This window comes from Ambystoma mexicanum, chromosome 4p (genome assembly GCF_040938575.1).
Source record: "Ambystoma mexicanum isolate Mex_15411 chromosome 4p, UKY_AmexF1_1, whole genome shotgun sequence".
NCBI classification, from domain to species: domain Eukaryota; kingdom Metazoa; phylum Chordata; class Amphibia; order Caudata; family Ambystomatidae; genus Ambystoma; species Ambystoma mexicanum.
Genome location: NC_090927.1, coordinates 285,609,501 through 285,625,780, shown reverse-complemented (window position 1 = coordinate 285,625,780; position 16,280 = coordinate 285,609,501). Strand labels below are relative to the sequence as shown.

Here is a 16,280-nt window from a genome sequence, read left to right as displayed (position 1 = left end):
TTAGCCGTATAGACTCGCCTCAGTGTAAATCCTGCATGAATTTACCCTGTTTAACGTGTTAGTGCATTAATGTTCAACTGTGATACACAGCTTGTGAGGTTCTAAATGGCATCTGGGAATATTCAATCAGGTACTACAGTTTAATGAAAAATTAAGTAGCAATTAGTGTTTCTTTTTCTCCATAGGACAAGAACAGGCTGTGTTTTGGAAAAGAGCATGCAAAATAATGTTTATTATCATCAAAGGACTTGTGTTTTTTCTTTTTTCGTCCTTTTATTTAGCACCATGATAGAATATGTCTTGCAGGTCTCTAGTGTATCATGAATTGGTCCTCATCGTCAAATGAATGTTATTTTCATATTGTAATTTTACGTATTTTATCCTAATTGCATTGAAAAGTTGATTAATTTCAGCTAAATCAATAAAAAAATAAACATAACTTCTGATATGTGGTTCCAAAATCGTTCATTGGCCACACAAAATGGGAACCTGCCCTGAGCTCACAACAGTCAAAAACCTCTGAATTATGGTACATTTCCTCACACCCCAAACTCCCCAGGTTCAATCTATAGTTGGAAGCTGCTTCTTTCAACTAAGATCTACACAGGGTGTTCCTACATACAGCTATGAGAGTTGTGCTCTGAAGACTGTTTTATGCAAACAGCCTTTACCTAGGTTTCCCACAGTCACTGCTGAACTGAGCAGCAAGATAAAGCACATCACCATGGCTCTGTGGACACTGCACTGGTTCCCAGTCAAACTTAGAATCCACTCCAAACAAACTGCATCACCCTCATCACTTTTCTAGACCAGGAGCACAGAATCCATCAAGACGTTCATCCATGTGTACCTGTCGATACACTATGATCCAGCAACTTGGCTCTAGTAATCGTTCCAATGCCAACCACAAACGGCAGGGGATATTCATTCTCATTCTGATTCTCTGCTACAAACCTAGGCAACGCACAATGCCCAAGAAATTGCACATTGGATTAACACCCGACCTTTAGAAAATCTCAAAACCTGACTATTCTCCAGACCAACAAAGATAAACTAGTATGGATAAGCACCCACCAAATACAATTCTGGTTGTCACAACACACACTAACCGCTGTTAACTCAGCACTCCAAGAAAGACTGGTCTACAGTGTTGCAAACGAGAGTGCAGAGTCAAAGCCTGAATCATCGTGATCAGTCACATGTCCTCCAAAACACCAACCTCCCCATTTTGCAGGACCAGATAGGGCTATCATCAAGGTGACTGATTATGCCCTTAACAACTTCAACAATGGCATGCATGCTTCCTGGTTCTCCTGCAACTTTTAGCAGCACCATTTAAAACAGACACCAGACAGTCTCACATTCTACAACGCTGAATGAGGATCAGTAAAGACTGTCCTAGGCTGGTTCAAATCCTGCCTTGCTAATTGCCAGCAATTTCTCTAAATTGGTTACTAACTCTAGCCATCTCCTTTAGAGTCCTACAAGGATCCAACCTCTCCACTTGATCTTCAACCTTTGCATGAAACCATTCTGAACACGCCTGGCTCCACACAATAGCCACATCTACCAATACGCAGATGACATGCATCTCTACTTCAAGATATCCTCCATAAAAGACATCCACAGGCTCAATTTATGCCTCGCATTGATCCAGTTCTGGATGCCCATTGCTTACCTGAAGCTCAACCCGACTAAGACCAAATGACTTCTGCTGACCCACAACACTGAACACCCTGACAACAAGACCTGGCACTTCACTACCACCCTGGAGTGCTTCACACCCAAGCTGACCACTTGCGGCTCTACATTGACAAAACTCTCCTTCAAGGAGCACATTATGCAATGTTGCCTGGACCAACTTTCCCTCCTGTGGAAAATCAAGCCCTTCATCCCTGCAAACAATTTCAGATAGGCTTTCCAAGCCTTAGTCCCTCCCACCTGGATGGCGGCACTGCTTTTCTTGAAGGCCTTCCGGCAAGCATCCTGGCACCTATAAGATGTAGCCTACATTCTGCAGCACGACTCAAAGGACTCTGCAAATTTTACCACATCACCGACCCTCATCTAACTTCATTGGCTCCCGCTGCAGGAACATATAACCTTGAAATCTTACTGCATCATCAACAAGACTCTCACCCTCAAGTCCCAAAGCTACCTCAATGAAAAGCTCAGCATCTCTGAAAGTCTAGGATCCACCAGACGTAAAGAAATATGCATTCTACAACTCCACTGGTGCAGGAAGGAAGACAGACCTCCTCTGCCTATGCCTCCAGACTCTGGAACCTCCTCCCTGTCAACACGAGACTCTCCATTTTTCATCAAGATTTCAGGAAGGAGCTCAAGACCCTCTTCAAGGGATTGCTTGTCCCAAACACCCTTCACCACCTAACCAAAGACTGGGCGATGTGCCACCCCCGTTTGCTCCCCAATTGCTTGTAAATTCCTTGCATCAAACTGGCAATCTGCCTCCTCCCTCTGCCATCATCAGCTCTTCCCTTAGGATCCATTTTCCTCACAGTGTATTTTTCCCTTTGACTTGTAAAAGGGTCCAATGCTTCCCGAAGCGGTGTCCACACTAAATAAATATCCTAACAATCATGATAATTCTATCATTGATAATAATAATGTTTGACCACCACAACACAGACATTGCCACAATCTGATTGGTTCCAACCACATGCACACTACAGCAGACACAGAAGTTGAAGCAACATTACCGTTTACCTGCCGAGAACCAACCTGGTCTGTGCACTCTTCAAGACCTTTGGAAGTTTCCAAGATACAACAATCAAAAACTAAACCCAGAATAGAGATACCCCATCCAGGACAGCCCCTCCTCACCATCCAAACTAATCTACTTAACCTTTTCAATCTCTTCACAGCCCGCAGTACAAAACACAAATACTCATGCACCCTGCAGTCTAATGCCTGCTAACACCAACATAGTAACTGCTGTAGAACCACTGAGAGCTAAATTTAACAGTTATAGGACTAACCATTAACCGTCCGTCAACAGTTCTACGACCAAACACCCCAACACCCCATCCCTTGTTCTAGTTCTGCAGTCCCAATGACATTCCACTACTTGCAGCAAATTAGCTTGGACTCTTCCCCCTGTGCAATATGAACACTCAAGTCATTGCCAAAACCTAGAACATAGAAACTTAACATCAACAGGACTCTGGTACTTCAAGACTACACCATAAACAGCTGTGGGTTCCAACCTGCCTCTCCCTTCCATCCAAGTAACCCTCCTTGCTCCCTTCTCTTCCAGAAACAAGCGCATAGAGGCAGCCAAAATAGCAGAAGTTGTCTTTACATTGCATAAAAAACAATACCAGTTTTAAAAAGGTTTCATGCAACTTTTAGCTGCTTAGGAACAGTTTCAAGTCCTACATTTTTTTGCAGCATTTGCTACAAACACAATGACATAGCATATGTTGTGCGAGAGGTTTTGCCTAAAACAAAATAAATCAATACCTGAATAACACATGCAAATAAAATTTAATTAGCATGGAAATGTACCTACTTTTCTTGCAATTTTTCGTTTGCGGATGTGGCTGAATTCCAATAGGGAGGACTCCATAAGTACTCATTCGCTGTACAAGGCTTGCCACATTTCCAGGCTTCTCCCTCTTAACCGGCACATTTTCATCACGCAGATCTGTATCTTTCTTAATTTCCTATGCAACAATAAAACATTAAACTCAAAAAGAAACTTCCAAAAGAGTGTGTTTAAAGTGAAATGATTGCAGGGTGGGGGAAGTGGTAAAAGAGGAGAGCTGATAAAAAGATAGGACAGTAGGTGAAAAGCAAATCCAGGCAAGAGCTAGAGAAAGGAATTTAATGCACCACAGTCCATGAAAGAGACATGGCGAAGGATAATAGATAACCAGGAACAAAACGCATCTCTAGTCTCAGGATAGATAACCACAACATATCACTACAGTAGTGCTTTAGCATGTTTGGCAAGAATCAAACTTGAGTATATCAGGCAAATATAAAAAGTGAGTTGCAGATACGAAATCTCTCTAAATGTGTCTCTCAAAAGGATTGAAGACATACATTTAGAGCCTTTTCTTGGTTACCAGGTTTGCTCTTTGCTTGAGCCTCTGAATGTGACCCAAAGATCCACTTCATATTGATTCGTATGCGTCCCGAAAGTTTCAAATGATCTACTCCAGCGCCTTAGAAGCACAAACAGTCTAAGAAACCCAGGGATGTTCAAATCTATAAAAAGTCCTTCTCAATAAAGGACTGACAAAAATAAAGGTTTTCAAATTCAACCTTTCTGGTGTGTCACATTTGCCTGAGTAGGTGTAAGACGCATCCAGACTGTCAGAGTCCTTACAACGAGCAATGCATTTGTGAAGACTAATGAGACTTTAGAATGTGGGGTTTGAGAATAGTTGATAAGCTAGTACATTAGACCAGGCATATTTTATTTGGGTTCTATTTGTCACACACTCTTGAAATGTTGTCAAGATGGCTTTCCATCATCTCTGATGGGTTTCTTAAAGGCCTTGGTTAAATTCCAAGGAATTAGTTGCTAGTTTCTACTTCAAATGTTCTCCGACTGAGACTTAATTCCTCACTGTTAGGCAAGATTGTGGCCAGTACCCTTTGGGAGACTACCTTGCCCTCCTGGCAATAGGTAACGCAACCTTTGGTATAAGTCTATACTACACAGGTTGGTAGTGTGGCTGAGCAGCCAGGCTTATCTCAGGAGCTGTCAATGTGAGCAGTATGAGTATTACACAGAGATTCCCAGTGACAAGTACTCAAACTCTTACACTCAGGGTTTCTTGATTAAACAATTATTCATTTATTTAACAGTCAGTTGAGTGAGCCTTCTTTACAAGGGTGCAATATATATGTAACTCAAAAATACACTTCAAAATACACACTCAGTTTCTCTAAATCAGCAAGTACCCATTTGGGATGGCACACAGATTCTTCCTACACCCGTAGGTGACTCAAATAACTAGGACACTATGGACATTAATATATCACTGGTACATTTAAAGCAATACTGAGTTTGGTGTCAAAGAAAAGGGTTTAAGAATAAAACAGAGGTTGAACAAATATTCCGAAGCAGGTAAGTACTTTTGAACCCCCCAATGCAAAGTAGATTAACCCTTTTCCTGGAGGAAAGGTAAAGCACAAAGTCAGAGGGAAGAAGAGTCTTTCAGGGAGCCAGGCCAGCCAATGTTAATTGTACAAAGGTCTAGGTGATCCGAAGGCCTTCTTGCAGGTAAGTAAAAGTCTTGCACAATGGTTTAGAGGGCCACAAGCTGGGAGGCTTGTGAGTCGCAAAACTGAAAGCAACCAAGACAAGTCTCAACTGAGACCTAGCAAGGCTACACGGCAAGAGGTAAGTCCCCTTAGTTTTACAGTACCTTTCGTTAGAAGAAATTGGTTCCAGTTGGCTTCCGTTCCTGTGTAGGTCTGCAGATCCTGTTGTTGCTGGGCCTCTGTTGTGGGGACAAGAGGGAGGACGTGAGAGGACTCCTGCACTACAAATTGAAGGTCGGCGGCAGCAATTGGCAAACTTCAGATTAGCAGCACTTTGGGTTTTCAGCTCTTCGCGTCTCTCACAAATGGCACCACCTTGGGTTCTCGGATACCACTATGGACTTTCCTTGCATCTGGGGTCCAGTGCTCTGTTGAGGTGGCTCAGGCTTGGTCAGTCCAACTTCAAGGGAGTCCGGAGGATCTTTCTGGAGCTCGGGTCCAACTTAAAAGCGATGCACTCGGTCTCGTGTCCCTCTCCCTGGCACTTCGGTTTCTGCAGCAGCAATGGAAGTACAGCCAGCTCCGAGAGGATGTCCAGATGAGTTCACTTTGGGGTTGATTGATCCAACCAACCCAAGGGGCGTAGTCGTCCGTTGCAGGGCTTCTCTAGTCGAGGCAAATTCGGAGCTTCAGCAATGCAGCAGGGCTTCACCGGGCAAACCAACGTCCAGGAGTTTCAGCAAACATCTCTTCCAAGTTGTTCTTCAGATTCCTTTGTCCAGTGGTCGACTCTGCCTTCCAAGCAAAAAGTCTTGCGTTTTTATGCAGGTTTCTCCCATTCATTCGCAGCCTAGCTGTCAATCACACAGCAGGGTGGATGTCCTCCGAGGACAGCCCTCCAGCCAATCACCCTTGGGTGCATTCCTGCAACCAAGGAGACTAAGCACAGGGAGTTTCGGGCCCCTCCCTTACTTCCTGCCCTTCTAGACACGCTGGAGCCAGAGGCAGACTTCACCAGTGAATCCCGCCAAAGATGAAATGAAAAAAGGGACCAAACCTGGTTTGGCACGCAGAGTAAATCTCAAGAAGGACCTTTCCAACAAGAAATGGCGAAAGTAGTAGGCCGGGCAATTTTGACAAAACGGGCATGCATGGGTGTCTTACTGCAGCTGCAATTGCAGCCTGTGGTAAAAACACACAATAGTAGGAAAAAGTAAACTACTACCACCAGCCATTAATTGTAGAAATAGTAACATAAAAATGTTACATGAGAAACTCGACAATGGAGATACCAAGTAACCCCTCCAGCACCCTATTGTAAGATAGTGTGTGCCGAGTCCAGAAAGTTACAAAATGTAGGTAAAGTCAATTTCACTTCACTGCTCTTGGAAACAGTAGTTTCACCAAGAGAAGGTATTTAAACCTTTGGGAAATCTAAGAGACTTCCTGCGTCACTGCACTGAAGGTGCTGTGTGCCACAATGTAAAGATGATGCCTATGGAGTTTGTCAGACTCCAAAGTCAAACCACAGAAAAACACAGAATTAAAAGTACGAAGTCCCAAAGTTCAGAAAAAGAGTTGGGTGTCTCTAAGGTGGGAGGAATATAGCACGAAACTGGAAATTTTCCCCAACACTTGCAGTAAAAATGCTTTCCACCTTCATGGAAATCGGATTTCAGTTCCCACAATCAAATATGGGCCAATACACTCGTCAACAGCGACCCTCTTGGATGAATTAGGCGACTTCACACCTTTTAGCCCTCTTAGAGGGATCCTCTGGGCTCTGTGCGGGCATAGCACCCTTTCGCGGATCCTCAGGGAGCTGCCAGGAGTTAGCCCCTGACTGGTGTCTCCCCCCTGGACTTCGCCCCTGAACGAAGAACCTCAGAAAAGCCTCTTGTAGGCAAAGAGTCATTCAAACTCCTCCCACAGACAAGAACTCCCGGTAAGGAATCCCCAAGCCAAGTTGCCCTAAAGGGTGTGGAGAGAAAATCACTTACCTCCGGGCGCTTCTTCAACACCACAAATTCGTGAAGATATCATGCAGGAGACCTGAAGAAGGTCTCTTCCCAACATTGAAAGTGAGAGAACCGACAAGGCTTTGCAGCGTCAGCAACCGGCCAACTGTTCCAGGCCAAAGCACTTCAAGCAAAATGAATGGGATACATGGAGGGTACCTACTACCTGCTTCTAGCAGAATGTGCAGGCCGCAATGCCAGATTTACCCGGCATAGACTATTAAAACTGAAGCACCATTGGGGACAGGAGGAAGGTGGTTGGCTTTCCTGTCACTAGGTACTGCTAATTGCTTATTAGTGCTCCCCTGGCCATGTACATGCACAGGGAGATTTGGCAAGCAGCTCAAGACCTCAATCGGCCCACCGATATTGGATAGCAGTCACAGAGTGCAAGGATCAATTTATGCTCTCCTGTTGACCATGAAGTGGTTATCTCTCCAAGATTCCATCAACGCCCCCCACCCTCTCCGAGTTACCCTCTCGCTCCCCAAAGACCTGTGGCATGTATCAAGTTTTGTTACTGATGATGAAATCCCTAGGTCTTCCGCAGCCCAGATCTACTATTTGAAAACCCTTCCTATGTTCCCAATAACTTCCAGTTACACCTTTTTTAGCAGAAACAGAACATTATGAGATTATCCAATACCTCAATCTCCATTGCACTTTATGAACTAATTACACCGAAATAAAGAAACAGCCTTAGGAATGTTTGGAAATGTCACCCCATTTTAGCAATTCATTACTTTCTGTAAAACAGGACCCAGAGCAGGATAATCGATAACGTGCAGAGAAATGATTGTAGCAGTGTCCTGTTCAAACTTGACCACTTTTTAAACATTTTCAGTGAAAATACATTTTTGCCAGAGAACCACGTATTTTTTTACTACATCTGCTTGGCAACCACATGTGTGCATTGTTTTACAAATCAGTAAAGTTAATTTTTCACAATATTAAGGAAAAAAGGAACAGCGATTCTAGTGTATCTGACACTTGGTTTTTGCACGAATGAGAATGCCCAAGTACTAAGCAAGTGTGCGCCCTGATGCCTGTGGGCTTTCGCGCAGTATAAGCATACAAAATGACTGAAAAACGACAGATGACTAGGGTATGGAAAAGCAGTCGCAACTAATTTCATTGGCACAGCAAAAATACAATGCAGCTAAGTAGGAGCTGCAAATATTTAAAATACTTAGCCGCTAGTGCCAGAGTCAATGTGATCACTTTGTACAAACTGTGCATGCGTCTTAAAGTAGATTTTATTTATTAGATTAAGCTCCAGCAATGCTTTGCATTAAAGAGAAATCAAAAGTTGAACTGATGTTTACAACACAGCGGCATGATGCAAGACTCCGGTGAATGCTTAACATCACACCCAGAGGGGATTTTACTGTATGCAGAGCGCATAATTATTCTTCCAAAGAGGGTGGGGTCTAGCACATCATGACGAGACACGACCAATACCCGGAATGGCTTTGATATTAACAGACTGAAAGCACGTCGATAGCGACCAGCACAATAAAAGACCCAGAAAGTTTTCCTGGAAAAAAAAGTCGCATTTACTGGAGTATGACGGGGGGTGGGGGTTGGGGGGGCGTGCGTGCGTGTGTATACACACATATACATATATATACACACAGCATTCTAATATGTCACAATACAACAGGCTGGCCCGCAGCCCCAGTCTAAAGAAAATAAAACAGCTTTGAAAGAATATATTAACTCGAACATGTCAAGCAAATGCAATCTTAATACAAATTGAAATGTAACACATCTCCCTCTTTTATACATAACTAGAAACAAAACCGCTCCTACATGTAACAAATCTCCCCCTTTTTCTTTACAGATATGACCCACTCAGCTCCTTTTTTACAGTTACAGGACCTTATCTACTGTCTCTTTTGTGAACAAATCCTGGTTTACGGATCCAACCCTTATCCCCTTCAGACAAGAACAAGTGTGTGCCTTTTCCGATTATCATATCCCTTCAAGATCTCGTTCTTGCTCTCCACTTTTTCTCTCAAAGAACACTTGTCCCATTCCACAAATTTAGACCTCCCCAGCCACGCTGGACAAATTGCAGTAGAAAATGTTCTTCTCATCAGTACCACAAACGGCACTAACCCCGTTGTAGCATGTGTAGCCAACCTGTAGGCGTATACTCCTTTCTCAACCTCTTTCTCCCAAACTCTGCCCTCATTCACTGCCATGCGTACACCCTGCATGATGGGAAAGTTGAATCTTTCAACCATCCCATTAGTCTTGGGAAGGAAGAGAGATGATTTGTGATGAATAACACCTATGCCAGTGAGAAATTGCTCGATTATACAGGAGGTAAACGGCACACCATTATGAGACAGTATTTAGCAGGGAAAGCCCTCCCTCTGGAATACTTGATCCAGACTGCACTAGAGTCAAGTTCCTAACACCACATGTCTCCACTTGGAGTACATATCCATAAGAACAATACTATATTTCTTCACTCCGTGAGCTCTTGTAATAGCTCCTAATATATCAATGAAACTTTTAAAATAAGCAGTGCCGTGTAGCGATTTGCTTTGCAATTCTGTAGGTTTGCAAATTAATTTGGCACTTGTGTAGCAAAGCTAGCTATTTAAGTTACCCTGCTCAGTGAAAACAGAGCTCACACTGCATTTCTCTCTTCAGGGCCCTCTCTCCACCCTCTGTGTACACTTAAGTTCAAAGGAGCTAATGGAAAGAGTGCAGTGGGAATCCTTTCTGCCACTCTTACATGCTAAAGGCCTTTGCAGGAGAGCTAGGCAAAATATTTTCTTTTTCAAATAATTGCAAACTAGAAGTAATCAGGATGATACTTTCATTAAGCAAACTATATCCCATCTGGCAAAGTATGTGTGAAAAAAATGTTTTTTTTAAAACCCAGGAATGCAATTCCATTCCTAAACATGCAAGTTGTTATATAATGCATAGTTACAGTATCGCTACTGTAAAACACTGCATTGTCTTCATGTTTTACAGTAAAGTTTAGGTTGGTGTATCTAAATGTCAGTGTGTCAACTATATTTCATTTTGTTTGGAAAGCTGCATCATATTGACGAGTAAACTCTTTTGAAAATGTACATGATCACACAGCCAACTGCTCTTGATGGCAAACCTAGTTCTGTAAACTAATGGTTGCATTCATCTTGCAACTGGTGCTCAACCAATTAGCTGAACCGATGCTCCTTGACGTTCTATCACATCACCCCATTGCATTATACCAGCAACCCTGAAAGTAAGATGGCCACAAACTACAATATTCCACCTAGTTTGCCCCCCGGGGCCTGTAACTATGGGCCGCAGGTCATTAAATTAGGCGTTAATGCCCCCCTGCTCGGGTCTTATTGTTTAAATTGTGATCAATAGTTTCATCCAGTCTGAACATCTACTTATCTACTGCACCCAGCCTACAGATAAGGGGTGTATCAGCCACTTTTACTCCCTAAAAATGGTCATATACTCGCAGAAAAAGAAAATTAGGGAGTGAAAATGCTCCTAGCAAAAACTTGGAAATTGACACATACGAGTTTGCCCCCCAGCTTTCACCAACACCGCTCCATGGATAGGTTTGATCTAGTAGTACAGGTAGTGTCACATGACGAAACTACAATTATTACTGCCTAATCTGAAGAAAATGTATCCTGTAATGTACATGAATACCTAGGTGCAAAAAAAATATTTATTACAAATACATTTAATTTTACTCCTGTTGGGAATGGAAAGTACTCTTTACGCCCCAAAAAATAATTGTAATCCCAACTTAAAAAAATAGGGAGTAAAATACTTTCACTTCAAAATCTTATCTGAAGCAGTGACTGCACTACCATAACACTGTAGCTAGCCTGCAGAGCTATCATTGCTCTAGGATTATGATTGCATTTTATATCAGCAACGGGAGGGAGCTGGCCAAATTGTTTTCAGAGCCTTTTTATCATATCTATTTATTTGTGTCCATTTATGCAGCTAACCTTTTACATTTTGCAGACACTCATCCAGGACTCGCACAGTTTTTTCGCCCACTCACATAGCCGAGTAGATTTCATGAAGGGCGTGTACCATTTATAGGGGATGTCTGAAAATTGTATTTAGCATTTACTTTGTTTGCACTAAATGTCAAATACAAGTTTCACTGTGCATGTCTGGCTTCTGGGTGGGAGCAGTGTGCCAAACACGTGGTTTGTGGTGACATGCACCATTTTACAGAAAGCGCATTTACATTTGTCATCCGTTGCCATAGGTGAAGTGCATTTGTCTTAATTAGAGTAAGCAAACTAAATTACTCTACCTGCAGGTCTAGTGGAATTTTAAATAATCTGCAAGGCCTGACTCCGCTCACTAATGTAATAATTCAGAGGTGCACAAAAGTGCTGTTGTGTTGCTCATGTAATATTTGTGGTATAAATAACTTCTGGTGACATTAAATATATTAGTACAACATTGCTAATCAAATGGGTTTGTTTGCTAATTAGGAAGAAAACTAATGTATGCCTTGCAATGGCTACAAATTCCCAGGCATTTTGGGAAACTACAGGTTTCAAAGAAACGCAACTGTGTTTTGTCCGTCTCCACATGAGGTACAATCTCTCACCAATCGTTCCACTTGGCTGTCCAAATCCGGTCACCAATAATAAGCTCTAAAACCCCCTTTGGTCACAGACTCTTCCCAGATGGCCTTCATGGCCTATTTCCAAAAGCTTGTTCCCAACGGCCTGCCGAGGAATCATGCAACCAGATCTTAGCAGAAATCCCCCTTCTACAGAGAGTTCATATTTAACTCTGTGAAAAGCACTTAAGCCATCCTCACTCGTCCAGCCAGGCTAGTTATTTTGAACAAAATTCTTCACCTTGCTTAACTGCTCATCCTTTTTCTCAGCATCCTTCCATTCTTTTTCCTAAACAGAAGGCCCAACTGTCCAAAATATCTCTCCCTCAATATCTCCACACAGCAATGTTTATTCCTAGACAGAAAATCTGCAATTATAGTGTCCTTGTCAAAGATATGCTCTAATACAAAATGATGCCCCTGCAATGCTGTGATCCACCCAAGGATCCTTTGTGATACACCATCCAAACCTTAGAGTTAAATGTAATCACCAGCGGTTTGTGATCAGTGAAAAAAGTTAAATGTCAGCACCACAGACATGCCTTACATTTCTTAATGGAACAAGCGACACACAAGGCCTCCTTCTCTATGACAGAGTAGCTCCCCTCCTCCCCTTTCAGGCATCTGGAGGTAAATGCTATAATGTTCTCACTCCATTCTGCTTTTGGACCAAAACAGCACCAGTATTGCTGGCAACTGTCCCCACAAGTGTCTCACAAGCAGTATCAAAATTGATCAATATGGGTGCATTTACAATACCCTTTTTTAGGTCTGTAAATACCTTTTGTCATTCCACAGACCAGTCAAACGGAGCGTCCTTCTTACATAGTCCTCTTATGTGCCTAGGTAATTCCACAAACCCTTCGACAAATTTATCATAATACTCAACCAACCCGAAGAATGTCAAAACCCCTGGTTTGTCCACAGTTCCCTGAATTCCTACAATGGCAGACACTAATCTATCCTTTGGTGCAACACCTTGCGCATTGAGCTTATTGCCTAGATGAACAATATCATCAGCCCTGAATCTACACTTGCTCTTGTGTAAGGTCAATCCAACATTGCTCAATCTTTCCAGGCCTTTGATCATGTTCTTTCTCCGAATTGCTCGTAACCAAGATATGGTCTTGGAAAAAGCAAATGCCATTAATATCCTAAACAGTTTATGCATCATGCGTTGAAAGAACGCTGCAGCCGATACTACAACGAAAGGCATCCGCCTGTATCTGAAAGTATCTTCTTGCATAATGAATCTACTCAAGTTCCTGGAAGATGGATGCAAACAGATCTGATGGTAGGCCAAGGCAAGATCTAAAGTACTAAAAAATTATTTGGCACCAACCATCATGCCTACCATCTCCCCAATATTTGGTAGGGGGAATTTGTCTACCACTACACACTTATTCAAAGCCCTCAAGCCAACACAAAGCCTAATACTGCCATTTCCCTTCCGTACCATGACAACTGGGAAACACACTCTGAAGCTTCTACTTCCTCTATGATGCCCAGAGGCAATCATTTGTGTATCTTCTTGAAAACATCTTACCTCAATGCAATGGGGACATAGCGAGATTTGGAGGCAACAGGAACAGCATCCAGCTTAAGCATAATATTGTGGGGAAACCCCTTTAGACAGCCATTTTATATTCAAACACACTTTCAAACCTATCTTCTGGCCGAACAGAGTTCTGAAAAAGCAGCTGTAAGACCAAGGACCTTCCGGTGTATTACAATTCCTAAATCTGATTGTTTAAACCAGCTCAGAAGTCTGCCCCCCCCTCTTACACACATTCACATCAACTGCCATACTTTTCCCAAGGCAGCGAATATTAACTTTGAAATAACTCAAAAACTCAATTTGTGCACCACCATATGCAATCGTCTTTGCCCTGGGTTTGCAGAGGGTTTCTCAGTTGAGACTTTTCCATACATTATTATCCAGAATAATGTAGTCCGGGCCCGAGTCAACCAGCATATTCACAGATATACCGTTAATGAGAATATCAGCATAAGGTTTTTTTTCTTTTCCCGACCCACTTCAAAGACAGGCCAAGCAACTCCATCACAGGCTTAATCATACTCTTCTACACCCACCATCACCATCTATCCTGAATAATCGGAATCTCCTTAACTGCACCTTTAAGGAACCTTTTACAATATCTAGCAAAATGACCTTTCTTATTACATTTGAAACACCACCACTACTGGACGGTCAACTACATTGAAATAGTGTGAAAAATGACCATATCTAAAGCACTTTTCTCCCATTGTGTACGAGCATGATATAAATAAAATATCATTTCATTTAATTTCATTAGGCATCCTTGGGTTTGTTATGCTCTATAGATGTGTTGCCTTTATTTTTTGCCTTTATTTTTTCCCAGGACCCCAATGGCGGCCAGCATTCACAACATTCACAGTGCCTAGCAATGGGGCACTGCTCAATTTCAAATCAAGAGCCTTTACACAAGCCAGAGTGTGCTTAGCGTTTTGCTATGTCAAGGACATATTCCAGTGAGGTAACCCCCTTAGTCCTGATCTCCTCCCTGATTTTGTTTTTCATTCACCTTGAGCATGAACTGGTCTCTTAACCTTTCGTCATAGGTGACACCAAATGGACACTTGGCCAATTTGCAAAGCGCAGAAATAAACACTTCCACAATTTCACCGTCTAGCTGTCCCTGGTACTGAAATGGTAACGTAATATAATGCCGACTCTTCTCATACTTCTTGTCCATTTTCTTTATAATGCTTTCAAAAACATTTGGCGCTTTGTCAGACTCAAATCCTAAGCTGTGCATAAGCAGGGCTCTACGGTTCTCTATACTGAAATTGGGGCCATTCACAGCCATGACAATCTAAAAAGTCTTCTTTCCATACTTCCCATTTGACCAAAGGCAGCCCAGACAAAAACTGTACTAGCAACGCACATATACTGCCCACAAATAAAAATATGTGCAAAACACCACTCGGATATCTCACAGCAAAATAAACAAACCTAAGGCTGTAAGAAGCTGTGAGCAGAAAAGAGTTAACACAAGCGTGGCCTGAGCATTTCAAGAAACAAAATGCAAACAACTCCCTTAATTAGAGCTGCATCAAAAAGGTAACTTCAACGTTGGCAGATGCAAAGTGGGGAACCGAACCGAGACAGTACAGCTATTCAAATCCTTTTCCCACTTCCTTTACTTTTTCACTCCAACTGAAAGCATACACAGTACCGCAATAGCCAATGAGCACGCCCGCGCCGAGAAGAATAAAGACGACAATGTGAGAGCTGTAGGGCCACTCCTCCGTCACGCCTGTCATACTCCACCAGGCAAGATGAGGCGCCGGTGCCAAGGATGCAGCAGGAGCAACACAATTCCCGGCGCCGGTCCAGAGTCGGACGTGTGTACCATGAACCAGGAAAGTGCTTTGTTGTTCATAACAGCGGCCCAGCGAAGAGTGTCTCAAAGGACACAGCGAACCCCTCTCCCTGTGTGTGCGCCGGCGAAAGCTCTTAGCCTTGGGGCGCCTGCTGCACCTCAGCGGGGCTACAAAGAAAAAGCCTTGCCAGAGCAGGCATCCAACTCCTGCGACACTCGCTGCACGGGCTCCAACACAGCACTCCCTGAGCAGATTTGACAGGCAACAGAGGTTGGTAAAGAGAGAATACATAGGCAGCGGGACTGCAACAACAGCACAGATGCAGTCTCAACCAGCAAGAGGTCCTGCAGTGCGGCGCTTTGACCACTTGCAGCAGATGACAAAGCCCAGCTCCCAGCCAGAAACTACAACGCAGGGAGAGGGGCAAGCTCCCGCTCGTTGCCAACTGTGATATGGGAAAATGAGGCGAGGACACCAATACTGTAAGACAGAAAACTATTTAAGTTCATCCAAATGTCCCTCTCCACCATCAGGCTGAAACTGCCGGAGCTTCATCAAGTAGGCTTTATATATAAAAGCATGACATTCTAAAATGTCACAACAGGCTAGATAGATCATCATGATGTAGGCAATTAATTCCTTCCTTTTTACATAGGAGCTTAACCCCCTGTCCACTTCCTTGCAGACGGCTGTTTTTTTTTTGGCCCTTCGTCCCGCGCTCCTAGGCAAGAATAGTGTCCAAGCCAATAAGGTATCCGACTAGATCACTTTTAACCACCTATATTAGTTCCAATTCAGTTTCCTCCAACAGATCATTGTCACTTGTATGCACTCCCAATATATCTGGTCTACCTTTTGTCAAGTTTATAGGCAACAATTGGCTCAATCTCATCCCTCACCATCCTGACCATGTTAAGTCTTCAAAACTCATCCCCAAATGTTTTATGTAAAACAGTTTTTCTGCATGTACATCAGTCCGTTTCACAATAGAGTAGCCACAGATGCACACAATTGTTCTCACAGCCCTTACTTTCTGA

At 43.0% G+C, this 16,280-nt stretch overlaps 1 protein-coding gene across 4 annotated transcripts in view; it reads right to left on the bottom strand.

Annotated features, from left to right (window-relative positions):
* The window catches only part of CD2AP (CD2 associated protein), a 1,227,366-nt gene that overhangs the window by 822,010 nt on the left and 389,076 nt on the right, over window positions 1-16,280 (bottom strand). For 2 of the 4 annotated variants that reach the window (XM_069605837.1, XM_069605838.1), the window contains one exon: window positions 3,533-3,686. In XM_069605837.1, the coding sequence (XP_069461938.1) occupies window positions 3,533-3,686 (154 nt within the window). Of the gene's footprint in view, window positions 1-3,528; window positions 3,687-16,280 lie in introns of all 4 variants that reach the window. The other 2 variants (XM_069605839.1, XM_069605840.1) reach the window with 1 other exon arrangement.